The 12,238-nt window shown below is 39.4% G+C and overlaps 1 protein-coding gene across 6 annotated transcripts in view; it reads left to right on the plus strand.

Moving 5' to 3' along the window:
* LOC134610961 (E1A-binding protein p400-like) overlaps positions 1-12,238 on the plus strand; it is an 83,464-nt gene that overhangs the window by 63,061 nt on the left and 8,165 nt on the right. For 4 of the 6 annotated variants that reach the window (XM_063454374.1, XM_063454379.1, XM_063454375.1 and 1 more), the window contains exons 43-46: positions 3,782-3,827; positions 4,600-4,709; positions 5,576-5,786; positions 5,959-6,104. In XM_063454374.1, coding sequence (XP_063310444.1) covers positions 3,782-3,827; positions 4,600-4,709; positions 5,576-5,786; positions 5,959-6,104 — 513 coding nt within the window. The remainder of the gene's footprint in view (positions 1-3,781; positions 3,828-4,599; positions 4,710-5,575; positions 5,787-5,958; positions 6,105-12,238) is intronic. The other 2 variants (XM_063454378.1, XM_063454377.1) reach the window with 2 other exon arrangements.

Below are 12,238 nucleotides of genomic sequence, written 5' to 3' on the forward strand. Positions count from 1 at the left end.
ATGTATGGAAAACAACAATAGTGCTCTCAGTAGGAAAAGTATGTAGAATAACAATAAATAAAATATACTTACAAGTATAGAGCAGGAAATACTGCTCTATTAGTAAGGCGCTGGTGGAATAATCCCCACCTAGGATTTCTTTGGCTCAGGATCCGAGTGTGAAAGGTAAAAAATAATAAGATAAAATAAAATAAAAAAGGAAATATAAATGGTAAAAAATATATATAAAATATAAGAAATATATATAAAAAATATATATAAAAATGCCAGGAATAATAAAATAGTATATCAGATAAAATAAAGTAGGAGTTGGTCCTATAAAAAGGGTAACCAAAATCACTTTTATTTTTAAAATACACAATGTAAAACCATTGACGCGTTTCACCTAAACAGGCTTTATCAAAATGGTAATATAGCATTATACCTGGCAAGATACAATATATATAGGACAATGTAAATGTTTAAAATTGGCGCCAAAAAATGATTAGCCAATCAAAAAAACACTTGAATTAAAACACTGTTACACACTTAATAAGTTGAAACCAAAAGTACATATGAATGGTTATTAATGTTATAGACACATTGGAACACAATAATGTAAAAAACGAAACTTATAACACATAATAAAATTGCTGAACTTATGTCACATGACCGGACTTTGGGTGTCTGGGAAATGTAGTACGTGGGCGCGGTGCGCGGGCTGAGAGAGGTATAAGCCCCTCCCCGTGAAACTTCACCCCGCCGGCATTGCTGGGAAGCTAAGCCCCATGGGGCTTGTAGTAGTGCCGGTCAGGTGTGCGCACGCACTGGGGGGCGGAGACCGGGAAGCAGCTCGCTTAGGGTATTAACAGCGAGCTGCTCCCACAAGGGCACAGTACGGTTGCCCATGAGGATCAAAATACTTGACGGCGAAAATAGCCTTCAGAGTGGGAATATAGTGAGGCAAGGGGAGAAAGAGTTATTGCCTCACTAAAGAGGACATATAAACATTGTCAGTAAGTTTATGAAGAGCACATAATACCATGAATATAGACATAAATAACATGATTATAAAACTTATGGTGAAAATAATAAAACTTATGGTGAAAATAATAAAAATAATAATAATATTAATAAAATGAATGATAAAAATAATAATAATATGACCAGCTGTTATTAAAAATAGTGGGGATAATAATAATAATAGTAAAACAGTATAATCATTTTCATAAAAAATTATGCAGATCAAAGTCTGCATTTAGACCATGAGGTGAGAGGGTCTGTAACTTATAGACCCACTCCATTTCTGTTCTTCCTAGGACATTTTTAATATCTCCCCCTCTCCAGGGTAAAGTGCATTTTTTTATACCCATACATTTTAACAATTTAGGGTCTTTGTTATGGTTGATAAAATGTTTGGATACTGTATGATTTAAGTATCCATTTTTAATGTTTCTACAATGTTCGCTCAACCTGATTTTTAGACACCTTGTGGTCATTCCAACGTACTGGAAGCCACATGGGCATTCGAGCAAATAAATTACATTTTTGGTATTACAGGTAATAAACTCTTTGATATTATACACAGTGTTAGTCCTATTAGAAGCAAATTGAGTCACCTTAGATGCAAATGTGGAATCTGTGGTTTTGCATACAATGCATGTTTTACATTTGTAGAACCCTTTAGTTTGCGGAAAGAAAGATACAGGATTTTTATGTGCAATAGTTTTGGTAAAATTTGTAGTTAAAATCGATCTAAAATTAGGAGCTCCTCTAAAAACTATATTTGGTTTATCGGGAATAATTTTGTTAAGTTTGTCGTCTTGTTTCAAAATATGCCAGTGTTTTTTAATGATTTTTTTAACTTCACTGCTTTTGTTATTGTAGTTAAAAGTTATAGGGAGGGATATAGATTCGTTTGTATTTTTTGTTTTATATGTTAAAAGTTCACTCCTGTTTTTGTGTTTGATCATATTAATATTTTCTAATAAATCGGTCTCTGAGTAATTTTTTTCGATAAATTTGTCTTTTAAAATATTTGCTTGCTCATTAAAAAAATCATCTAATTCAGTACAGTTTCTACGTAGCCGTAAAAATTGGCTTCTAGGAGCACTGTCAAACCAGGGTTTGTAATGGCAGCTGTTTCTATCAATTGCTGTATTTACGCAGACTTTTTTGAAAAAAGTTTTCGTATGGATCTGCCCGTTTTTAACAAATATATTTAAATCTAAAAAGTTAATTTGTACTTTGCTAAATTCATGAGATAAAATTATGCCTCTATCGTTTTTGTTAAGATCATGAATAAAAGAAATAAGACTATCTTCGGATCCATTCCAAATAAAAAAAAGGTCATCAATATATCTAAAATATGAGACCAGGTTTGCCCTTAGCTTGTCTCCATCGTATATAGCTGTGGACTCCCAGTCTGCCATAAATAAATTGGCATAGCTAGGGGCAAACCTGGTACCCATAGCGCTCCCTCTTTTTTGGAGATAAAACGAATCGAGGAACCAAAAATAGTTGTTTTTTAAAATAATATTTATACCATCTAGTATAAAATCTATTTGTATTTCAGAGATCCTTTTTTCTTTTGTTAGAATGTTTTTTATCGCTTGACATCCTATATTGTGTGGTATGATTGTATATAACGATTGCACATCACAAGTGGCTAAAATAAAATTAGGGTCCCATTTAAAATGACTTAAAAAGTTTAAAAGAGACATAGAATCTTGCAAATAGGATTTCATTTGTTTAACAGCAGGTTGAAGGAGAGTATCTATGTATTGAGAAAGATTGCAAAGGACAGAACCTATACCCGATACTATTGGTCTCCCTGGGGGTTTATTTATGTTTTTGTGTATTTTGGGGAGAAAATAAATAACTGGGATAATTGGAAATTTTTTGTTTAAAAAATTGAACTCATGCTTAGTTATGATGTCTTGAGCCTGTCCTCTATTTAAAAAATCACATAAAATATTTTTGATAGTCGTGTAGGGTCTGATGTGAGTTTTTCATAGACAGCAGTGTCATTAAGTTGTCTATGCGCTTCTTCTATATACATAGTGCTTGATAAAATAACCAGGCCACCTCCTTTGTCTGCTGGCTTTATTACAATATCATTGTCGTCTTGTAATTCTTTAAGTGCTTTTTTCTCTGCATTTGTCAAATTGTGTGTGTTAAATTTATTTGTTTGTATTTTGTCAATTTTATTTGTTTGTATTTTTTGGTGCTAGGTCCAGCTAGGATTAACCCTTTCTTCTATAAACATAGCAGTTTCAGAGAAACTGCTATGTTTATAATAGGGTTAAGCTAGCCTCTAGTGGCTGTCTCATTGACAGCCGCTAGAGGCGCTTCCGCGCTTCTCACTGTGATTTTCATAGTGAGAAGACTCCATCGTCCATAGGAAAGCATTAAGAATGCTTTCCTATGGACTGGTTGAATGCGCGCGCGGCTCCTGCTGCGCATGCGCATTCAGCCGATGACGGCGATATGGAGGAGAGTTCCCCGCCCGGCGCTGGAAAAAGAGGTAAATTTAACCCCTTCCATCCCTAAAACCCGGCGGGAGGGGGCCCTGAGGGTGGGGGCGCCCTCAGTGCACTATCGTGCCAAAAAAACGAGTTTGTTTTCCTGGCACTATAGTGGTCCTTTAATTGATTAAATGTTTTCCCCCTAAAATTTTGTGTGTGTTTCAACATTATATCTTTGAATATTTTTTTTTGTTTAAATAGTTGTCTACAATGTCTTATTTTGGTGTGCTTTAAATTTCTCCATGTCACTGATGTGATTACTCTTTGATTAACAGACTGGAACGATAAAGGCTGCTGTACCAGGAACCACTATAGCTACTGGTAAGATATGTTATGAACATGGCAAAAAATTGAATTCCTTTTTTTTGTTCAACACACTTTTTAATTAAATTATATGCGTAATACATGTGCTTTGCTTATGCAATGGAGAGACAGTAACATTTGTGGTTAACTGTTTGGAATTGGCTGACCTGATTTAGGGACTAGCTTTCCATAATGCTTGTTTTCTGCATCCCACTTCACTGAGATACCAGAGACAATTTTGAGCTGTATGCATTATCAAAACATTTTTTTATTTTTACTCTTCGTGTAGCAATGCACAGCAAAAGCCTTTTTGCATCTCCATGTACAGCTATAAATATTAAATTGATAAAAAAAATAAGCTAGCATTTTTAGTTGTCCAGAAATACATACATTTCATTTTAATGCGTTTGTCTTTATTAATAAAGAAAAGTGATTAGTTCTCCTCAGTCCATCAGACCGTAGTAGATTTCTGGGTTGTACGACATGATAATAAGCACTGATACTGATGTTTTAGATAATTAAAACATTTGAAATATATTAGCCTGGATGGTTTTACCAGAGGAACTAGGCAGGTTTTTATTTTTTATTTATTATATTGTTTTTTATTATTTTTTTGCTAGTGAGACAAAAATAAAAGTTGTCTGCCAAAATAGAAATTAAAAATTGAAAACCAAATGCGGTCTATTATTTTATTGCAAATAAATGTGAATTTAAATACTGTAATCTGATCATTACATGTGTGACATGTCCTGCTTACCTGCACAGAATATAAATTTGTTTTCCTTGCCAGGAACAGTCAGTGGAAATGTGATTGTGAACACAGTATCGGGTGTATCGCCTGCCACATTTCAGCCTATTAACAAGCGTGTTGTGACTCCAGTGGTGAGCGGTACAGTTTCAGTAAGTAGTGCAGAACCTAACCAATTGCCAGTCCTATATTATGCTTCGATATATTTTTTGTTCAGCTATTTATATGATTTAATATTTTTGGATAAACTTTTAAACTTGTATTATCAAAATGTGTGTGTGTGTGTGTGTATATATATATATATATATATAAAATGTGTGTGTGTGTGTGTGTGTATTTAATATGTGCAAAATAAAAAAAATAGTTTTACACTATAGGGCAAGGAATACAGGAATATAGTGTTCCTTTAAATCATAAATTGAGGCCAGAGTTGTAGGAATTGGTTAAAATTACTCATCAACTCATTAAGGTATTTTTTGGGGTTCTCATGATCTTTGAAATTTCTGGTTTAAATTCTAAAAACTGGCGATTACCAACATATATGTTAGTATTAAAAAATACAAACTAATCTGTCTAACATCTTAGTCTACAAATGGTTAAAACACAGTATCTTCAGTACATATATTTGAAAATACTGTACCCTGTCCCATTAATACCCATTAACCCCTTAAGGACACAACTTCTGGAATAAAAGGGAATCATGATGGAATATTTCCGTCATGTGTCCTTAAGGGGTTAAAAAGAGAAAAGAAACCAGATCTCCAGAAAGGGTGGTGGGGGGCAGCAGAACGAGAATCCCACCAGCTGTTTACTTCTCTAATCAAGGTAAAGTGAGTTGAGTCAGATATTGTGTCCAGATGTTATTGTAAAGGTGGGAAAAGTCATGAAACTGGACCGTGAGTTACACACCATGCCATAACGTTATTCTTCTTCAATATTTATAATATATTTTGTTCCCCTAGTTATAGGGGCAGTTGTATATTTATGTTTCTTTGTTTTTTGTTTTTTGCTTATAAAGCTATCATTTCCTTGCCAGGCTGTGACTACTGCTCAAATGGGGCAGCAGAGGACAGTGGCCACAACAGCCACTGTGCCTACAGAGATGGTCACTATAGCTACTGGTCAAGGGGTTCGAGCAGTGACTCCTGTAACTGGAGGTACAGTGGTTTCTACCAATCTCACTACTGTGCAGTCCCAAGCCAGAGCCATAGTAACACAGGTGACTACAGGTAAGATAGCTTGAATTTTGACTTTGCGGCATTTTAAATAGAATACTCTTTAATGTAATTGTTTGGTCAATTACATAGCTTCTAATTTTAATTAACATTGTCTCTCCCAACCCACTCCCCTATATAATCATATTCCTTTTTCTCCCTTCTCTTTCTGTACTCTTTCCTCTAGCGACCACTGCTGGGGTCCAGCTGGCCGGTAAAATAACACCAGGTCAGTTTCAGCTTTTACGACAACAAGGGCAGGTCACAGTTCCACAGATCCAGGCTCAAGCACAATCTCCAGGACAGATAAAGACTGTTGCAAAGATATCTCCAGTGAGTAATAATGCACGGATTAATGAACCACTAGGTTTATGCATTTTGTTTTCTGTTTATAATAGCAACACATTATCAAAGTCAGTAAGTACTGTGTTGTATCATTACCATCACCTTTCTTATTTAGTTGGTAAGCTTGAAGGCAGAACTGTTGGTATATACTTAGTGCTTCTAGCTGTAAACATATGATTAAACAATACGAAAACAAATGCCCTTTAATAAGAAAAATATGCATTTTTTCATTAAGCTATATTTAAAAAACGCCTTGCATGAACTATCTCTTTCTGCCACCTTTGCAAGCCCTCCCATTCTTCTATGGCTGTCCAATCACAGATGTCCTAATACAGTTAAAGGGACACTCCAGGCACCCAGACCACTTCTGCTCATTGGAGTGGTCTGGGTGCCAACTCCCACTACCCTTAACCCTGCAACTGTAATTATTGCAGTTTTTCATAAACTGCAATATTTACTTTGCAGGGTTAACTCCACCTCTAGTGGCTGTCTAGTAGACAGCCACTAGAGGTCACTTCCTGGGTTCTAGCACAGGTTTCCTGTGCTAGAGCGTCGCTGGACGTCTTCACGCTGTGTGAGGACCTCCAGCGTCGCTCAAAACCCCATATGAAAGCATTGAAATGATTTTTCAATGCTTTCCTATGGGGAGACGTAATGCGCATGCGTGGAATTTCCGCGCATGCGCATTAGGTCTCCTCGGCCGGTGAGCGAGATTAGTCTCGCCCACCGGCCGACGTAATCACTAGGAGGAGCGTCGCGGAGGCGGAGACAGCGGCGAGGGACATCGCCGCTGTCCCAGGTAAGTCACTGAAGGGGTTTTCACCCCTTCAGTAACCGGGGATTGGTGGGTGGGAGGGAGAGGGACCCTCCAGTGCCAGAAAAACGGATCGTTTTTCTGGCACTGGAGTTTCCCTGTAATTGAGAAGTACTTGGAAGGCAGGATTTGCAATTGCCTGCCTATTATGGTTAGATTCACTGAGCTAAACAAACCAGAAGTAACAGTACTAGTTGTCTAATTGACCGCTAGTGGGTGTACAAAAGTTATTCTATCAAGTGTCAGTTTCTGTTGAAATCTGCACTTTTTCTAAAATAAGACACGGAGGACATATATTTTTCACACACAAAGATTTCTGTATGCTAAAGTGCCATTGGTATTTGATGCATATTGTATAAAAGATGATGCCTTTTCTATTTGCTTTTGCAGACTTATAAACATAAGTGCCTATGTGAATTAACCCCTTAAGGGCACAGCTTCAAAAGCTAGTCTTACCATTAAGGACACAAGCCATTTTTGAATTTTTTGCTGTTTGTGTTCAAACGCAATTTGCATCTCTGCAATTTATTGCGCCAACACATATATACCTTTTTTGAGAGGGCAAACAGGGCTTTAATTTGATGTCACATATACATAGATACATTCTCATTAATTATAATAAAATGGGAAACAAAACCAAAACAAATAAAAAAAAAAAAAAAATACACAGTTTTGGCAATAATAATGTATGTATAGGATTTCAGCTTATTTTGAAAGTTACATGTCACAAAATACAAGTACTAAAATAAAATTTCAATGTGAAACAATTTTAGAAGTTGGTATTTTTGTCTTGTAGGTTTAGTAGCCATCGCAGAAAAAATAATTGCCACACAAAGTATATATTTATATAAAGTAGACATCACAGGCTATTTACCGAAGGTTAGTTTGACACTTTTTATGTAGCCATTTCATCGCCAATCTCTGCTAAATATTGGAGTAAAATTGTGTTTTTCCTCCATTTTGGCATATACACATATTACAAGATTTTTGTAATGTGTATTTCGTAAAGCTGATGTGTGCTATTCCTGCACAGAACCCCATATTGTGTTCAGTTACATCTACTGAGTGTAACGATACCCCCATTGTATGCCTTTGGCACTATCCTGTAAAGCTACAACGCCATATAAGAGACAAGGCTATTTCAGTTTCTATAGTTAGAATTTTTGTAGATGGATTTGACGGGCCTATGTCTCATTTTAGGGTATTATAGCAGTGTGACTGTTAAAAAAAACCCACAAAGGGCTTTCATTTGATAAAGCAGACACCCCAGGGTATCTTATATGGCGTATATTGTGCCTCAACTTGCCAGCATTTTTTCACCAATTTATGTCAATGTTGGGAAAAAATTTTTTTTTTACATATACGTTGCGTTTTTGCTGAGTATTTCTTACACTTGATATGTACCACCGTCATAAAACCCCCAGATTATGCTCAGTTACATGTTCTTAGTAAAACAATATGCCCAATGTATGACCTAGACACTATTTTGTGAAGTTACAGTGCTGTAAAAAAGACGTGACAAGTTCAGGTTTTTAAGTGCAAATTTTCATGGAGGGTTTTGATGCGTTCGTGTCCCAATTTGGAGCACTTGAGCAATCTACATATTCCAACAACACCATAAAGGCATACCATTTCTTAAAGAAGACATCTTAGGGTATTTCAAAAGGCATATTTTGAACCTTGGCATGGGATCATTTTTCCGCTAGCTTGTACCAAGTGTAGTGGTAATACACATTTTCTCTGACTTTTTTGACACACAAAGTGAGTTGCACAGTATATTTTGCAAACCTTTATGTGTGCTACGACTGTATAATACTTCATATGTTACTCAGCTATGTCATCTGAGTACAGCAATACCCCCCCCCCCCCGTATGTACCTTTGCCAGGTATATGTGGACATTGAAGGGCCACATTTGAGACACATCCATTCCAGCCTTTTTCAACTTTGATTTTTTTACGCTGTGTCCATGTTTCATTTCGGAGTTTAGCTGCTTGGTTATTCAAACTTCCTCACAAACACATACTATTTATTAAAGAATTCACCCTGCGGTAATTCAAAAGGCATATTTTGAAACTTAGCGTGGGGTCATTTTTTCTCTAGTTTGTTCCAGGTGTAGTGGTAATGACCATTTTTTAATGTATTTTTTTTACTTTTTAAAACTTTTTGTACTTTTGAAAACTCGTTTTTAAACTTAATTTTTTTTTTACTTATTCCATTTTTAAAACTTTCTTAAAACTTTTTTACACTTTTAAAATGTTTATAAACGTTTTTTTTTTTTTTTACCGTTAACACCTAACTAGCGGTAAGCAGCACTAACAGTAAATTCCCCAATTTCCCATAACTTCCACCCACCCCAGCTAGCAAAATATATAATTTTTAAAATATTTAAATTAATAAATTAAATAAATTGAACCCATGAGGGTTAAAAAAAAAATAAGTTAACCCTCAGGGGTTAAAAAATAAATAAAAATCAGATCACAGTATAATACTGTGATCTGTATTTTGATCACTGTAGGTCAAGCATGTCAAACTCAAATTTTAGCACGGGCCACATAAACAAAGGTTAAGTTTATGTGTGCCGCAAAAAAAAAAAAACTACTTAGATTTTCATAGAAACGTAGGTTTATTTTTATACCGCACCCCCCTCTACTAAATCCCAGTTCCCCCATATACACACACACTCCCCCTGACAGACACACACACGCTCTCCCTGACAGACACACACACGCTCTCCCTGACAGACACACACACGCTCTCCCTGACAGACACACACACGCTCTCCCTGACAGACACACACACGCTCTCCCTGACAGACAGACACACACACACTCTCCCAGACAGACACACACACTCTCCCTGACAGACACACACACACACACTCTCCCTGACAGACACACACACACACTCTCCCAGACAGACACACACACACTCTCCCAGACAGACACACACACTCTCCCAGACAGACACACACACTCTCCCAGACAGACACACACACTCTCCCAGACAGACACACACACTCTCCCAGACAGACACACACACTCTCCCAGACAGACACACACACTCTCCCAGACAGACACACACACTCTCCCAGACAGACACACACACTCTCCCAGACAGACACACACACGCTCTCCCAGACAGACACACACACGCTCTCCCAGACAGACACACACACGCTCTCCCAGACAGACACACACACGCTCTCCCAGACAGACACACACACGCTCTCCCAGACAGACACACACACGCTCTCCCAGACAGACACACACACGCTCTCCCAGACAGACACACACACACTCTCCCAGACAGACACACACACACTCTCCCAGACAGACACACACTCTCCCAGACAGACACACACTCTCCCAGACAGACACACACTCTCCCAGACAGACACACACTCTCCCAGACAGACACACACTCTCCCAGACAGACACACACTCTCCCAGACAGACACACACTCTCCCAGACAGACACACACTCTCCCAGACAGACACACTCTCTCCCAGACAGACACACTCTCTCCCAGACAGACACACTCTCTCCCAGACAGACACACTCTCTCCCAGACAGACACACACTCTCCCAGACAGACACACACTCTCCCAGACAGACACACACTCTCCCAGACAGACACACACTCTCCCAGACAGACACACACTCTCCCAGACAGACACACACTCTCCCAGACAGACACACTCTCTCCCAGACAGACACACTCTCTCCCAGACAGACACACACTCTCCCAGACAGACACACACTCTCCCAGACAGACACACACTCTCCCAGACAGACACACACTCTCCCAGACAGACACACTCTCTCCCAGACAGACACACACACACTCTCTCTCCCAGACAGACACACACACACTCTCTCTCCCAGACAGACACACACACACTCTCTCTCCCAGACAGACACACACACACTCTCTCTCCCAGACAGACACACACACACACACACACACTCACTCTCTCTCCCAGACAGACACACACACACACACACACACACACTCACTCTCCCAGACAGACACACACACACACACACTCACTCTCTCTCCCAGACAGACACACACACACACACACTCACTCTCTCTCCCAGACAGACACACACACACACACACTCACTCTCTCTCCCAGACAGACACACACACACACACTCACTCTCTCTCCCAGACAGACACACACACACACACTCACTCTCTCTCCCAGACAGACACACACACACACACTCACTCTCTCTCCCAGACAGACACACACACACACACACACACTCACTCTCTCTCCCAGACAGACACACACACACACACACACACTCACTCTCTCTCCCAGACAGACACACACACACTCACTCTCTCTCCCAGACAGACACACACACACACACACTCACTCTCTCTCCCAGACAGACACACACACACACACTCACTCTCTCTCCCAGACAGACACACACACACACACTCACTCTCTCTCCCAGACAGACACACACACACACACACACTCACTCTCTCTCCCAGACAGACACACACACTCACTCTCTCTCCCAGACAGACACACACACTCACTCTCTCTCCCAGACAGACACACACACACACACACACACACACACACACACTCACTCTCTCTCCCAGACAGACACACACACACACTCACTCTCTCTCCCAGACAGACACACACACACACACTCTCCCAGACAGACACACACACACACTCTCCCAGACAGACACACACACACACTCTCCCAGACAGACACACACACACACTCTCCCAGACAGACAGACAGACACACACTCCCAGGCAGACACTCACATCAGTGAGTGGGATCTTCTATCTGGAGCTCAGTGTTCCTGCTCCTCACTGCTCCAGTGAGGAGCAGGAACACTGAGCTCACTCGCTGCCGACCGTGTCCTGCTTCCTCTCCCCGGCTGGGTAAATGAAAGCAGAGTAGTCACCTGCAATGTGGGGCGAGCAGGTGCCTACTCTGCTTTTACACTAGGCATGTACTCGTTGCTCGCCGGGCCGCACGGAGGTCCATTGTGGGCCGCATGCAGCCCGAGGGCCGCGGGTTTGACGTGCTTTGCTGTAGGTAGGGATCAACTGGCAGGGAAGGGGTTATTTTTTACTGGGCAAAGGGGGGTGGGATTTTTTAAACTTTTTTTTTTCTTAAACGTTATTAATAATAAAAAAAAATAACGTTGGCCCCTAGCTAGCCTATCCGCAAATTCCCCACTAACTTCCACCCACCCCAGCTACCTAAATATAACATTTTAAAATATTTAAATTAATTAATAAAAATAAATTTAAGCCCTTA

The sequence above is a fragment of the Pelobates fuscus genome, chromosome 5 (genome assembly GCF_036172605.1).
Source record: "Pelobates fuscus isolate aPelFus1 chromosome 5, aPelFus1.pri, whole genome shotgun sequence".
Classification (NCBI taxonomy): domain Eukaryota; kingdom Metazoa; phylum Chordata; class Amphibia; order Anura; family Pelobatidae; genus Pelobates; species Pelobates fuscus.